This window comes from Alternaria arborescens (genome assembly GCF_004154835.1).
Source record: "Alternaria arborescens strain FERA 675 chromosome Unknown contig_97, whole genome shotgun sequence".
Lineage (NCBI taxonomy): Eukaryota > Fungi > Ascomycota > Dothideomycetes > Pleosporales > Pleosporaceae > Alternaria > Alternaria arborescens.
Genome location: NW_021167952.1, coordinates 20021 through 35371, shown reverse-complemented (window position 1 = coordinate 35371; position 15351 = coordinate 20021). Strand labels below are relative to the sequence as shown.

Here is a 15351-nt window from a genome sequence, read left to right as displayed (position 1 = left end):
GACAAGGATATAGCAATAAATGCAGAAAGCCAGCGGCAATACAGCGGCGCGTAGGCGGTACGTGATACAGCTGAAAAGTACGTGTTGTGGGTGGCGTTGTGTATACAGAGTTGTACGGTTACAATATAAGATAGTTACCCAAGTAGCACGAGATGTATTGCTTGGCACCCTCTATCGTAACTACTAAAAGCAACTACAACAACGCAACAATTAATTAAATTTGACAGCAGCAATTAAATTGTAGTTGTCTGTTTGTGAGATACGCAGCGCAATATACTGTAAATATTGTGTTGTAGTTGTACAATTGCGCAGTTAAAACAACGCGTTTTTTTGTTATTTACAACATCTACCTTTACCTGTAGCAACAACCTCAACACTATAGATATATACAGTAATATTAGGCCTACAATCGTCTCTACTACGCCTAGCAAGCGGTAGTAGAGGTGTATAATAGCTACTGTATTTGTACTTGCTGGTGCTACAGTGTGTCGCCCACGGTCGCCCGAAGCAGGCAGCCGTTAGCGACACACTGTAGTATTAGGAGATTTTTTTTTGCTGTATTCGAATCGCGGCAGTAATAGCTCTATCGTGAGGTTTTTTTGTATATATATATGTATATACAGCGTTGTTAGGAATTTTTTTTGTATATTAGTTGCTGACCTCAACACCAAAAAAGTATCGTGTGATCGCTGCTACGGCAAACCCAACAACCTCACGCGTAGGCCTTAGCCAATCAAGCCAATCAAGCCAAACAATCAAGCTAGCTTACAGCAGCTTGGCTTGATTGATTTGTACCTCTACTCCAGCTTGGCTTGATTGATTAGCCAGCTTGATGCGCCAGCTTGATAGCGATCAAGCTGGCTTGATTGTTGACAAGTCTGCCTATTCCTTCTTGCAGATCATGCATCATGACAAACTGGAGCGCTTATGGTAAGCTACGCCGAGTATGAACTGATATCTTGGAAAAGCTAATGAGGTCAGTTACCATTCACGGCGCTCTCTATCACCGATTGTGAAAGCGCATCTTAATGGATATCAGCACAGATTGAAAGACCTGCAAATAAGCTTTTATACTGATCCCAAAACGCCTGAGCAACTACCACGAATATTCTGCGGTCTGCAGCGTCTCGACCTATATCTCACAGAGTCAACAAATATCGCCCTTCTATTCGATAACATGGAAGCCGTAGGCGCCAACTTGAAGCGTTTATCCTTGACGACAGCAGATCCCCAGACAACCGAGAATCAGCTATATGCCTGGGCGATGGGCGAACAGAACGACCTCACCCGCTATACACCTCGACTCGAAGAGCTCAGATTATCTAAGATGGACTTCTCAGACACATTTGAGCAGCTATCTCGGATCATCGACTTCCATCGATTGATTCGCCTCGAACTCCTGGTAGAGAGCTGCGGCCTTCACCTTTTCATAAAGGATCTGGCCAACAGCATATATACTGGCAGTAGAGAGGTGAACAGGCTCCAGTTGAAGCATATCGCCGTCGAGTTTGTGCCCGATCTTGATGAGCGTGAGGCAATCGACCTCAGGGATGCTATGGAACTCATCATCACCGCTTGCGGCCCAATCGAGAGCTTTCATATGCGTTACCCAGAAGCCAACCCCCTCAAGATCACCCTACTGGATTTCTTGCAGGCGCTCAGTCTCTCCAATCACAACTTACAGAGCTTGAGCATCTATTGCGATGAGTTCGAGACGCTCCAATGGGATGGAGTGGCATCGGATCTATTACAGTGGGTTTCTGTAAGCTCCTTGAGTAAGGTGAAACAGCTCGCTGTGTACTGTGGCGAGTCAGCGATGCTTGGTGGAGACATGACAAACAAGTATACTACACTGTTGGTGAGTGCATACGATTTCGCATGTCCATACAGACGAAGTTATGAGAAAGATATCTGACGTGAGAATAGCAATCTTTGAGGAGGTTTCCACAGCTGCGCCTGCTACACCTCCACGTACCGGATTGCGACCGGCTGGGAAGAAGCGAACACAATTCCAACGCTGAGTGGGATTCCTCGATATTGTCTATGCAGCTGCAAACTTTCGCCAACCAGCTCTTCGGAGATTTGCATGGAGCGGGCGCGAAGCTAGATGCTTTGGTCATTGGACATTTGGCGACAGTCGAGGCGATAATTACCGATGCGGACTTTGTGATTCCGCTTCCACAGCAGTGTTTCGTCAAGGGCGAGCAAAGAGACATCCTCGGCCGTACTGTCGCTGTCGGCGTACCTGTCACGAGAATGATGTTGCATGCAACTCAGCCGTATACGGACATCCTGGATATCGACCATCCCAGAACACATGATGCGTATGACGCGTGGGCAGGTAAGGCAATGTGAGGGTTTGGCCTTTATGACAACGCCTGTACACCTTCGAAGCGTAGCGATGTAGCATTATCGATCACCTTTGCGCTATTCCATAGGCAATCGCATCGGTTAGTACCGAATAAAGTATCTTTCTCACACTCAACCTGCCACAGACTGATAGCATGTGCCCACCTTCATATAAAATTTCCAGGTTATGACTGACGTCGTGAGTGCCATGAGACGCGACATATGCTAATGACACTATACCGTAGGATATGTGCACTGCAACTTTAGGCGACCTAGCCGGCGACGGCGATATGTCGTTGATATAGAGTCTTTCTGAAAGACGTAAGGTTGCGGAGCCGCGGGTCGTGTGTCGCACATCGCGTTGGCGAGAGTGGGGCGTGCCTGTATCCGGGTACAACACCCTCTTAACCCGACTTCCGGTACCAAGGCCTTACCACAGCGGATGTATCCTTATCCGAGAACATTGGACATGGATGCTTGTGTGGAGAAGTGCGAGAAATTGGTCGGCCAACCTACCTAGTGTTCAAAAAAACCAAGCCTGCAGACCGAACTAAGTGACCGTAAGGATTGTAGAGCCATGTTTGATCAGACAAGGACAACCAATAACGTGATCGAGTTTCTCAGAAACCAAAGAATTCGAGCAAAGATTTACGAACAATCGTCGTTCATCTTGTAGCGCGACGTTTCGTAAATTACTCCGTGGGGCTGGATAAATTCATACCACGTGGTAAAGTAGCTGAATGCGTCGTCTCTTGGACGGATCAGATCAATCATGATTATTTTGATCATCATCTTCGGCATTGGTCATGATTCCTGTGGTCAACGATTCTTATCCTCATCCCTCCCCGGCCATACAATCTCTCTCTTCCAAACAGCCCTGACACATCCCACGAGCGTCACCAACCAGGTCACTACCAGTAGAGCGGTCATCACACTCGCCACCCACAGTATGCCCTCACTCTCCAACTCTCTACCCAACACACTTGTACTAAGCGTGAACCCCACATTCGGGAAGATGAAAGCCCACCACGTCAGACTAAATGGCATCTTACCAACAACACCGACGTTCCCCAAAAACGCAATAGCAAAAAGCCAGAAAGCAAACACATACAGGAAGATACCTGTAAACAATGCTAGGACACGTAGTATCTCAGGCGCAGCAGGATGTCTCACAAAGTAACTCGCATCCTCCGAAACCGCATTCGCAAGACCAATCAACGCAACAATCGTATACGCACAACTCCCCACGGGAATAAACAAGCCCGGGCGCAATTGCGCAGCAGGAGGAAACCCAAGATCCAACACATTCCTCACATATGCCACAACAGCAATGAAGCTGATACACCATCCAAACCCCTGATACGCAACCCCACTCACCACAACCCCCATGACGCGATGGGCCGGCTGCGTGCCCGCAACCATACTCGCCACCGTGCCCGTCAACATGGCCGAATACCCCGCTAGGAAAATACTAGGCAAGTACGGCACCGGCCTTAACTTACTATATGCAATAAGGATCCAGTACTGGAATATGCTATTCGCCAGAGACAAAGCAGCGTATATCCAATACAAGACGTGCACAGCGTCGACAAGCCAAGGGTAGGGCGGAGGGGAAGAAGAAGGACCGTGCGTGATACCATAGGTTTGGATACCGGCTAGGATCACGCTCAGAGAGAGCCAGAAGGAGCCTAGGAAGAGGGATTCCTGCGGGTGCAGGAACGAGGATGCAAAGTGTGTGGGATGGTGGATGAGCCGCAGGACTGTGCAGGTGCAGAGCACGAGGAAGAGTAGTATGTTGGCCAAGAACATGGTTAGACCGATGTGGTAGAGGCCTAGCGAGGTGGGGGAGGGGGCATGTCAGTTGCGCTTCTTTGTTCTTTACGGGGGAGAACGGCGGAGAATAGGGATTTGGGGGGGAAAGGGTTATTACCAGGGAATTGATGCGGTGTATCGGCGAGGGCTAGAGCTAGACCCCCCGTACTCATTGTAGAGAGGAACCAGGCGAACGTAAAGTGCTTTAGGCGGTTGCGTATGCCGATCTTGCCATCTGGTTGTTTCTGCTCTTGCGGTTGTAAGGGTTCGGGTTTTGACGACATCGCTGTGTCGTTTTCTGATGGAGGCGTACCCATGTAGAACTCTTTTGCCCGTTTTTGTTGTTGTTGTGATGACGGTGGGAACGGTGCGATATGTGCTTGGTGTTGTGATATTGTGGAGACTGTGGTGACCGATAGACGACGTGCGACGGGATGTGGTTGCTTAGGTACAGTAGAATGGCATCTCAGATCACTGACAGAACGCTTGTACGCAGAACAGAGTCGTCGTCGAGTGCAACTTCCGATGGCGTATCACATTATGATGACTTCCTTGTCAAACTTAGTATCGTGAGATGCCCAATGATTGAGTCGCGGAGTCGTGCGTGGGAACATGACGCGCCACGGCTTTGTTTCCGGCCCCTCTCTATTCCCGGAGCCACAACAAACCCTCTATATTAGCCAACCGAGATACTTCCTCATGGGAACCCGTGCAACAGAGTGTGTTTATCAGCATTCTCTTTCTTCTGAAATTACTACAAAAATTACTCTCGGGCTACTCATGCCACCTTTTGGATCTGATCCTTCGCCTGCTCCTTTGCATGATTCTTCTTCTCAATGACCTTCCACTTGATATCCCCCGGCTGCGGCCACCGATAATTAACCGGACTCTCACCACCCACAAAGATGCAAACATCATACATCAAACCACCACACAGCGCGCCTGCAATGCTTGCACCCCAGCTTCCATATGCCCAATACCCATTCTCAAACGCTGAATCATATCCAACCCATAGTCCGATGAGTCTTGGACCGAGATCACGGGCGGGCGAAATACCTAACCCAGTGTTGTAACCTAAGCCGACCATGGTGACGAAGCCGGTAAGGCCAACGACAAAGGCTGTCATTCCTTGGCCCGGAGGACTGTTCTGATCGTCTCCCAGCGCGAAGATGACACAGACGAAAATAGCCATGTAGACGAAGTCATTGAAAAAACCAGTCGCGGTGGAATACAAAGGACCCTGGGGGAAGAGCGCTTTACCGGTCATCTCGAGGGTCAGACCAGGGTCGACATGGTGAATGGCGTCAGCGTAGAGTCTGTCATGTTGTCAGTGAATTTAGGTAATGTGCAGGTAGGTGGGACTGCTCACGCGTATGCTACGGCGCCGGCGGCGAGTCCGGCGAGGAGTTGCATGCATATGTAGACGATGGCCATTCTCCAGGGGAAACCACGGTAAACAGATAAAGAGATGGAAATTGTGGGACTGAGATGCGAACCACTGACGCCACCGCCAAGGTAAATGCCGATCATGACTGCGAAGCCCCATCCCCAGGCTTGGGTTTCAAAACTACCGGTGCTTTGTTGGGACGTGGCGACAGAAAGGTTGACGCAAAGTCCAATAAGCAGGTAGACGAATGTCTATACAGTATTAGCGGAATCAATGACACGATAGATGGCTGAACTCACAGCAAGGAACTCGGCGGGCGCCTGAGGATACTTGGCCCGAAGCCTAGCGATAGGGTTTCGGTACTGGTTGTAGAACTCGCGTTCCGCTGTCTCTTCTCGTTGTTGAATCTCCTTCTCTTCCTGCTTGGTTTGAGAGGTAGCATTCGTGTCATGCTCCTGCAGTGGTGGAAGACCGTCTTGTAAACCAAAGTGCTGCCGGTCGCCACGTCCATCAGCGTAGTCCAAACCGTGTTCATTGATAGGCGCACGGTCTTGACCATCATGATGCTCGTGGCTGCCGGGGTCTTGCCCGCGATTGCGGCTGAGGAACTGGTCAGCTTCACTTGTTGGCACGCGTCTCATGTTGACTCTGCGTCCGTCAACAGTGGTCTGGAACTGAGAGGGGTCTCGTCCCGGCTGCGGGCGTTGTCCACCGCCGAGCGTGACTTCAGAGTCTTCCGAATCTTCCTCCAAAACTGTCCATGGTCTGATTAGAATCGTTACTCTCAGTGGGGGATCAACCTAACAAGGTCCGCGAAGACTCACCTTTTCCATCTGCATAGTCCTGCTGGGCGACGCCTTCGGCATTTTGGTCGTCGACCTTGTACAAAGACTTGCGCAGGTCACCCCTTCCCCACCACATACCCTTGCGAACAGTGCGTGGTAGAGGCGCACCCAAACCAAAGACTGGTTTTGACTTTTGCTCATTGTACCACGGGTTTAACGAAAAGTAGTCATTGTCAACGTCCACGACCTGCTGTTGCTTCTTCTCAGGTCGTCGAGGAGGTTCTTGCCTGACATTCTCACGGGTTGCCCGGCTCTTTCGAGCAGTCGGCGTATTCCGAATAGAGTCCATGTGTGTCATGCCCGTGTTAGCAGTATCGGTGCGCGCATGGTCGGGTCGTGAGTCTAGACGAGTTGTATTGCTCCGCACATTTTCAGGTCTTGACTCCAAGTGGGCAGTTTCACGTCTTGCTATGCTTCCCACACTGGAGTGGTTTTGTGCAAGACCCGGTGGCTGGTATGATGCCGTAGTTTGCTGTCTCCGCTCAGACATGTCTACTGGTCTTTGAGGCTCAGGATTGCTTTGTTGTTGCGCTGCGTAATGTTAGGTCATGCAATTCTGGGGAGTATTGAATGACTTACTGTCTTCGGCTTGGTTCTTTTGTTGTTGTGCCATTTTGTTGTTGTATTCTTTCTCCTCCATGTCTCGGGATGAGAACTACCTAACAAGCTTATATCCGATGTGTAGGGAACTTGGAAGTAAACCAGGGGCATGGGAGGTGCTAAATGGAAAAGATGGTAAAAAAGTGCGTCCGCGATTAAGCCATGGGAAAGTGAAGAATTCGATGCGTAACGTCACTTGCAAGGAAGCTTTTGCCTAGTTCGCCCACGCCCCCAGTATTTCGGAAGGACTCTCGCTGACGCGGTGCTGTTCCTGCCAATCGTTCGAGTTGATTTTCACATTGAGTGGATATGTACCGTTTGCGGTACCCAGATTTTAATGGACATGTCCTGATGAGAAGGGTTTCCATCTCGATCTTCAGGGTTGCGGTAAGGTGTGGCGTCGTGTGAATCGTGAGATTGCTGAACATCGGCGTCTTTATAGTGGGTCGCGCGGACGCTCCGCGGACCTGCAATCTTTGTTGTTGACACAAGTATGGCAATGGAGTGACATAAGTTTCGGGCAAGCGAAAGAGTCATCAAAACTCGCCAAAAAAGTGCAGTAGGAACGGGATGCATGAAATGCGAAGGGAATTCAGATGCAGATCACCCGAGAGCCACCAGGGCCAATGAGCTTTTTTGAGGCTCAAAGAGCCGCACCGACCCGTGCGAAGTAGCGGCGACACTGACTCTAACGGGCTGTTCCCAAAACATCACACCAGCCACACTTGATGAATAGAGCGTTTGGAGGCACACGGATGGAGAGGTCGCCTTGTCACCACGATCATGCAGGCGCACGCGCTATTTCTTCGTTATGTGGAGACTCGGCCAACATTACTAAGTTTACCCGATGATTATCCTGAGACATTACCATCCTTGGGCTGCTACATTGCTGTACTTACACATGCAACATCCATGCGCTACAAGAGCTCCAGTGGCTGCGTAAGCTCCCGCCGCCGCCACGGTGTGGTAGTACATATCGGGCTCAAATTAGAGGCCCGAGCTTTCTCGAGGTCGTTGGATAGAAATCCTCTAGCCAAAGCCCCGTCCAACGACTCCAACTCGCAAGTGTTCCTGCTGGTCACGTTGATTCGGATGCTCATGATACTGCCATCAGCTTGTTCTGCTCCTGGGCCAACGTCAGGCCTTCGGGTGCTTGTCGGAACAAAACAATTTCGGACTGCTTGAAATATCGGCGCGCGTCTACGAAGAGTCAGTCAGTCAGTCACAGTTGTGCATGTGTGTGGGTGCGCCATGCCTTCGTCGATGAGTACCAAACTCAAGTAGTAGCGAGTGGAATACTTCTTGTTGACTTCGCGGAAGGTGGGTGTCAGGTCGAAGCCACCAAGGAACAACCTGATGGGTATGGTTTCACCTGGAGTCTTGTCAGTCATGCTCACTGCAGATGCGTGGCTGTGGGTACCTCGCGAGGGCGAGCCATCCATGATCTCAAAGCGCACTAGCGTCTCGCTCTCGTTGTATTGGTTGGGGGCAGCTCCCGTTGTCTCTCTCCGTATGATGGACAGCTCCATGTGCTTGATCTTCAGCCGGACGAGCAAGAAGTATATCCTGCCGACAATGACATCCTTCAAGTGGTACTTTGACTTGCTGTATTCGAATTCAATGTGTAGACAGTCCTCGATGCCGACGTCCATCTTGATGGAGCTGTTGGTCTCGGGCGGGATGCGGTACGAGTAGACCCAGAGGTCCTTCTCCCTGACCACGTCTGCCATCCTCCGCGATACCGTGACGCGCACAAAGTAGCGCAGCTTGACGTTGATGCCATTGTATGATTCGTACTGTTTCTCCACGTTCTTGAAGTTGAAGTCGAACGTCTGCGGGTGCTGGAGCTCGCCGGGGGCTGCTAGTTCCTGGCCAAGGGAGAGGAACTCGTAGTGGTTTCCGCGATCGAAGAACATCTCTGGCGCATATGTCAGCTGTATTCAAGTTGTCGCAGGGTTAGCGCCTACCAATGGTACCGATGAATTGCACCTTGATGCCCGTGTGTTCCAGCCGCTTGCCATCCTTGGGTCTTACCGTGACCTGGCCCTTGACAGATTCGCCATCCAGATACAGTGGCACCTTTTCTTTGCGGTTCTTGTCCAGCTTCACATCCACGGCAGAGCGGTCGTCGAGGTCCTCGAGCACAATGTCGATGTCGACGGGGGTGGAGAAGAAGTACGACATGCTGGCGACGAGATAGCCCGATGTGTTGGCGAATTATCCCGATGCGCGAGATGTCCCAGTGTGTTGGCGCGTCTTCGGATGGTCGTGGAGAGCTGCGCCCCAGATGCCGTCGCAGGAGCTGATGACGCGCTTGTCCCCGTTGAGCCCGTCACGTGAACGCCAGCCTGCCCCGCCTCCCCCCGATTCCTCCCCATCATCAACGCCCTCGTCATATCGACACCCATCCTTGTTTCCTCTTGACTGGATCCACGTCACGTCTCACTACATGTTTGTCGTCACATGGTCCTCCACATTGCCGTTCCGAAGTGGGCGGACATGACCACCTGCACAGGACGAACGCGTTGTGACTGATCGGATACATGCGCGTCGTGACTGATCGGATGCATGCGCGTCGTGACTGACTGATCGGATGTACATGCCCATGTCTGCACCACACACGCCCAGCACCCACTCCGTGCATCTGCCGGATCCCGCCCCAAACATTGTTCGCAGCCTCGATCCTCACCGGCCCGAAGTCCTTTCAGATTCCTTGCCTAACCCCCACGCGCCATTATCAAACAGCTTCGTACCGCGAGTCAAAGCGGTGAGCTGAAGATTTATTTTTTTGCGAACGAAACCTGGCCGACGCGCAGCCTGCTCACCACAGCGCCATGCAGTTGCCTGACGCCTCAAGCTCAATCCTGCCGTGGCACGTCGTGACCATTGGCGTGTGGGATGCATAAGTACCTGAGAAAGGACTGGGGTCGGCATGCGGGGCGGCAGATGCGCTACTCGTCATCCCACACGCGACAGGTCCACTTTCAAACGCCGAAGTTCATCCTCTCCAGGCCCGGCTTCGCGGCTGTTACAGCCGGCTGGGCCTGTTACTGAGGCTAGCTGCACGCCTCTGCTTGTTATTCGCTGTTTCCCTTCTGGAGCGTGCCATCGTGCCTTGGCTCCCAGAATATCGACAAGTTCCATCGCATCCCACCCTTGCCGTTGCCGTCATGGCTTGCGGGAGAAATTTCCAGACGTGTTCCCCAGGTGTGACGCCTTAAATGCACCACGCCCCAGCAAACGTCGGGGTTGCTTACCGCCTGCATACATACATCTCGTTTCACCCGTATCGCAATATCGTATATTAACCCAGCCGAACACCCATCCCAACGTACTTGTGAGCCCAACTCAATCACTAGCGTCATACAAAAACCCCCCCAAAACGTTCTACAAACACTCATCTCCGCAAACCGGTTCACTCAATCGCTTCTACAACCATGATGCAAACCGTGGATCCATCGCAGCCAAAGCCCATACAATATGCATCACCGCCTTCTCCGCCTGCTTCCAATACCGGCTCACCAAAGTCAATGTCCGTCCTGAACGCTACCGAGACGGACAAAATGACAATCTCAACCCATCACCACATTCTCATAGTCACTGGCCCAGCAGGATGCGGCAAGAGCACTGTTGCCAAGCACCTCTCAGATCGTTATGGATTCGACTACATCGAGGGCGACGAGGTTAGTCAAACCCCATCCCGCATTGACCATGTACTGACGTCTTCTTAGTTTCACCCAAAAGCAAACATCGACAAGATGGCCGCCGGCATCCCTCTAAACGACGAAGACCGTTGGGACTGGCTCATTCTGCTACGAGACCAAGCTATCATGAAGCTCAAGGACGGGGCCAAGGGTGTTGTCGTCACTTGCAGTGCGCTCAAGAAGAAGTACCGCGACGTCATCCGCACAGCCAGACTCTACGACGAAGACCCAAATGCCAATGTACACTTTGTCTATCTCCGCTCCGATCTGGAGACCCTCATCGCCCGCGTCCGCGCCAGAAAAGGCCACTATATGAAGGACTCCATGGTCGAGAGCCAGTTCGCTTCGCTTGAGGAGCCTGACGAGACCGAGTGCAAGCAGCTGAAGGATGTCGAGATCATCGACGTCAAGGGAAGCATACAAGACGTTCAGATCCTGGCTGGAGCTGCTGTCGACAAGGTCCTGGCGCAATAGCGTTCCGCCCGCAGAATCAGCCGGCTCTGATTTCTCATCGCGAACTATCCTCTTCCTTCGCTTAGATGTTCGGACGCAATGTTTGGCGAGTTGCGCCGATGTGCGAAGCGTGGGTCGCATCTTTGTCTTTCTTTCCTATGGCGTTTGTCATATCACTATACCCTCGCGAGACGAGCCAGCATACATTGGTTAGCGAAGATGAATTTTTCTTTTGATTCATTATGGGAAATTCAGGTTCTTCACCGTTCTTTGATTGTTTCGTTGATTAACAATCGTGCCGAGTATCGTGTGTTGTTTAGCTCGAACACGTAATCAAGCGTGCTTAGCAATCCAACACCCCTTCACGCCGGGCGTCTTTCTAAACATCAGCTGGATCGAGTATAAAGAAGCGATCCCATTCATTCTCTAAACAGATCACGATGCTACAAGCGGGATTCACAAGAAACCATACTCTCCTCTTCATCTTATTCTTGACTGCCATTTCCTACCTATTTGCAAGACGTCCAACCATGTCTTCTCCTTCCACTACCCAAACAGCGCTCATCGTGTCCAGCATTGGCGGACGCATAACCTCAACATCATCCTGGCCCATCCCGCGCCCAGGACCCAAACAAGTCCAGATCCGCATCACAGTAGCCGGCCTCAACCCTCACGACCAGAAGTCGCGGGACGCAGGGCTGCTTATAAAAGACAAGCTACCCGCCATCATCGGCAACGACATCACGGGAGTCGTGACGGCGATTGGAGAGCAAGTCACCAGGTTCAGCGTGGGCGACAGAGTGGTGAGCCAGAGTCAATTGGCCTACGAGCAAAAAGCACTACAGCAATTTGCTGTCCTTGAGGAAGATTTTACGGCAAAGATACCGCATCCGTTTTCTGATCACGACGCTGCTACACTTCCTACAAACGCTCTTGCTGCACTTATAAGCCTGTTTGACCCAACCAGTGGCCTGGGTATTCCGGCCCCTTGGAGCAACAGCACATCGTCGTTTGATTATGCAGCAACTACACTTCTTATTGTAGGCGGCGGAACTAACTGTGGTAGATTCGGCGTGCAATTTGCAAAGATGGCGGGCATAGGACGAATCGTCGTTGTTGGGGGAGAGGAAGAGGAGCTAAAGAAGTGGGGTGCGACAGTCGTTTTGGACCGACACGGTGGCGATGCCGCCGTCATCCATCGCATCAGACAAGTCGTCGGCGACGACCTGGTCTATGTTTTCGACGCCATCAATCTGCCCGAGGCACAACATGTCGGTATTAGTGCCTTGTCTTCTTCCCAGAGGGGAAAGCTCGCGCGCTTGCGTTCTTCGGTGGGAAGTGTCGACGAGACCAAGATTGTTGGGGAGAAGAATGCCGGATATGAGTTGAAGAATGTGCTGGGCATCTCGCAGTTGAAGCCAGATACCGTACGCCCCTTTTGGGAGAGGCTGGAAGGGTACCTGCAGGATGGGAGTGTGGTGCCGCTGAAATATGAAGTCATTAACGGGCTGGATGCGGATAAGGTCAATGAGCTGTTGGACAGATACCGTGACGGTAAAAAGGTTGTTCAGACACATTTCAGGGTGTCGGAGTAGAATTCGCATTGAATAATATTGTGGGATTCATTAGGAGCATATTCTTGAGCAAGATATGAATTCGTAGAGAGAAATCGCCCAACCCAAAGACTTTGGAACATTTAGTCGAGCTTGCAGTTAATGATTTTCACCCTCATCAGATTTATTTGTTGTAGCTTGTCGGAAAGATCTTCCTTGTTCAAACTTCGTCGGTCGTCTAGTGGGCGTGTGTGCACGTGTGTGATTACTGATACCGGTGCCATGGGACTTCGGGACTCTCGCCCCACTTGGGGCTCCAGAAAAGGACGTATAACCCGTCCGCGAAATATGCGGGTAACGCACCAAACGCCGATTTTATGTGGAACCGTCGCACGTTGAGCTATTTGCCGAATTTCTTAATCAAGTTATTAATCGTCCTTGTAGCGCACTACTTAGCGTGGCGCAAACAATAGCTAGAGGTTGTAATAATTTCGCGAAGTACAAGCAAGAGAAATAGAACTACTAGAGTATTATAAAGCTAGCATAGAAGCTCGACAGGGTTATTGTTACCCACGGGTCAACTCACCAGGGCAGTACGAATCATACGACGTCAACGAGTTTATTACCGATCCGTACAGCATCGTTGGTGCTGATCTAACTTGTACTATGACCACACAAAGCTCACGCCACCTCACCTATTTCAAAAACAACAAGCAGCCCTGAATGAAGGCGAAAACAGCGATAGCAGTCGCCCCAGCCGCGACTCCCAATTCAGCATTCCCAACCATGTACCCAACGACAGACCCAATCACCGCCTCAACGACAATGGTACCGGCCACTCCTGCCGCGATGAGCCAGCGACTGGCTTTAGTCTTGATCAGAATGGCGTGGTAGTGGCCGTCGATGAGGCTCTTGCCGTTTGCGGGGTTAAATTGCGAGTTCTCGCGGATGAGAGTGGCGCCGGTGCCGTTGAGAAGAGAGGGGGTATGGAAGGCTTCGGTGAGCTCAAGGAGTGGGGTGCTGGATTTGAGGATGACGGCGCGAGGGTAGTCTTGAGCTTCTGGATCAGGGTTGACAGTGAACTGGGGTAGACAGTCAGGGGTCTGTAGGTAGGTTGTGGAAGACTGGTTGTAGACCAAAAGAGACGGTTTTAGGTGGTCGGAGTATTAGTAAAGTGCGAACGAGTAGCAGACTTACGGACGACAGAACAACATCTTCGAGCTGAGCACGAGAGTGGAACCATGGGTTGCTCGGTTTAGTGTCTTTGAAAGCCTTTCTAATGGCGTGCACAGCGGTGGTCCCGGTCATGCGATGATGCATCTCGACGCTGTACACAACATGGCCGCGCTTTTTCTCGGTGACAATGAGCCACTCGAAATGTTCGGACTGGCGTTGGTTCGGTCCTTGGCCTACAGACGAGGATGAGAAAGACGATGCCATGAGGGACGTGGAAATCACGAAGAAGTGCGATCATGAAGGCGATGTATTTTTTTCTAACAGCTAATGATAGGCAATAGAAGAAAGGTGGTTTGACAGGACGCAGAACCATGGTCCTGTCACCGTGTTTTTATGCATATTCACATGGCTCGCGACGTTTCGTGGTGTTGGGATGAAGCCCTCGCGAGGATAGATGTAAACGAACGAACGCGAGCAGGACGGGGCGCGAAGACGGTGGCATTAGTTCACGTTTAGACGACGCGCGAGACTTGGGATGAACCGAAGACGAGATGAAGGAGCACCGAGAGCTCGAGCAACGCAAAGGCAGGCGCGAAGTGTCGCGGAAGCGTGTGTGTAAGCGGGGATTGTGTGGCTGATCCCTGAAACGTCATGCGGGCAAAGGGGGTAGAGCTGAGCCACGTGTGGCTCGAGTACGATTGTGACATATCCGTCTCAACCAATGCCCGCCAACCGCGAAACTTCGCGCCTGGTGTTTGTCGCGCCTGTTGAGCGTAGCGTCCTCTTCCCTCTTATGCTCCCGGTTTCCCTCGCGCGTCCTCACCATGCCACATCCCCTATCCCTACCTGACCCAGGGCCGAGTGCGAAATCGCCGCTCTGTCGATCGACGCCTAACTGTCCAACCTTTCTTGTCTACTCATCGTCGACGCTTCAGTCTTGAATTGTCCTCCACGTTTGTGCTTTCCGCTGCCTGTATTTCAGATTCCGGTCTATCTCTTCCAACGGGACCACCGTGGCCAGAGACTGTCAACTGAGTTGCTAATGCGGCATAAGTGAGACGAATAGGTCTCACTGCCTGTGCCCTCACAGAAAGCCACCTTGTCCCACGAATCCGACGTGTAGTCCCCCGCCGTTGCGAACCGCGCTATTGACGAGCCTGGATCGTTCATTAAACCGACTTGGCTACAATCGTTTCCCATATATCCCACGTAGCCTTTACAAGTATTTTTGGCTGAAAATTATGGAGATGTCACTACCATCCGATTCCAGAACAGAGTTCTTCAGAGGGAATTACCTGCATGGGATGTACCCTTTCGATGTGGGATCCTCGGATATAAAAGGTCCAGTAACCAGAAGCAGAACCTCTAGACTAAGAGATAAACGCTACCGTTGCCATATCTGCGGCACATCCTACACCCGTTCTGGCAACTTACGCAATCATGAACGCACGAATCATCACTTCTATCGCGAC

At 51.4% G+C, this 15351-nt stretch overlaps 8 protein-coding genes across 8 annotated transcripts; 4 read left to right on the top strand and 4 right to left on the bottom strand.

The window, feature by feature from the left end:
- Nucleotides 1-1177: 1177 nt before the first annotated feature.
- AA0111_g12701 (hypothetical protein) lies at nt 1178-2355 on the top strand (the record flags this gene model as incomplete). The annotated part of the gene is made up of 2 exons (XM_028646714.1): nt 1178-1858; nt 1927-2355. The coding sequence occupies 2 exons, from the start codon at nt 1178-1180 to the stop codon at nt 2353-2355; spliced, it is 1110 nt and encodes a 369-aa protein (XP_028499696.1).
- A 1438-nt stretch (nt 2356-3793) lies between these two features.
- Nucleotides 3794-3952, top strand: AA0111_g12700 (hypothetical protein; the record flags this gene model as incomplete). Its single annotated transcript, XM_028646713.1, has 1 exon — nt 3794-3952. The coding sequence occupies one exon, from the start codon at nt 3794-3796 to the stop codon at nt 3950-3952; it is 159 nt and encodes a 52-aa protein (XP_028499697.1).
- Nucleotides 3953-4181: 229 nt separating this feature from the next.
- AA0111_g12699 (hypothetical protein) lies at nt 4182-4445 on the bottom strand (the record flags this gene model as incomplete). Its single annotated transcript, XM_028646710.1, has 1 exon — nt 4182-4445. The coding sequence occupies one exon, from the start codon at nt 4443-4445 to the stop codon at nt 4182-4184; it is 264 nt and encodes an 87-aa protein (XP_028499705.1).
- Nucleotides 4446-4939: 494 nt separating this feature from the next.
- Nucleotides 4940-7006, bottom strand: AA0111_g12698 (hypothetical protein; the record flags this gene model as incomplete). The annotated part of the gene is made up of 5 exons (XM_028646709.1): nt 4940-5477; nt 5531-5799; nt 5848-6302; nt 6373-6924; nt 6973-7006. 5 exons carry the CDS (start codon nt 7004-7006, stop codon nt 4940-4942), a joined length of 1848 nt encoding a protein of 615 aa, XP_028499706.1.
- Nucleotides 7007-8089: 1083 nt separating this feature from the next.
- On the bottom strand, nt 8090-9177 carry AA0111_g12697 (Vacuolar protein sorting-associated protein 26; the record flags this gene model as incomplete). Its single annotated transcript, XM_028646708.1, has 4 exons — nt 8090-8193; nt 8249-8365; nt 8414-8911; nt 8961-9177. 4 exons carry the CDS (start codon nt 9175-9177, stop codon nt 8090-8092), a joined length of 936 nt encoding a protein of 311 aa, XP_028499703.1.
- A 1253-nt stretch (nt 9178-10430) lies between these two features.
- Nucleotides 10431-11171, top strand: AA0111_g12696 (hypothetical protein; the record flags this gene model as incomplete). Its single annotated transcript, XM_028646707.1, has 2 exons — nt 10431-10676; nt 10725-11171. 2 exons carry the CDS (start codon nt 10431-10433, stop codon nt 11169-11171), a joined length of 693 nt encoding a protein of 230 aa, XP_028499704.1.
- A 509-nt stretch (nt 11172-11680) lies between these two features.
- AA0111_g12695 (hypothetical protein) lies at nt 11681-12745 on the top strand (the record flags this gene model as incomplete). The annotated part of the gene is made up of 1 exon (XM_028646706.1): nt 11681-12745. One exon carries the CDS (start codon nt 11681-11683, stop codon nt 12743-12745), a length of 1065 nt encoding a protein of 354 aa, XP_028499702.1.
- A 653-nt stretch (nt 12746-13398) lies between these two features.
- Nucleotides 13399-14143, bottom strand: AA0111_g12694 (hypothetical protein; the record flags this gene model as incomplete). The annotated part of the gene is made up of 2 exons (XM_028646705.1): nt 13399-13785; nt 13901-14143. The coding sequence occupies 2 exons, from the start codon at nt 14141-14143 to the stop codon at nt 13399-13401; spliced, it is 630 nt and encodes a 209-aa protein (XP_028499712.1).
- Between the last annotated feature and the right edge of the window lie 1208 nt (nt 14144-15351).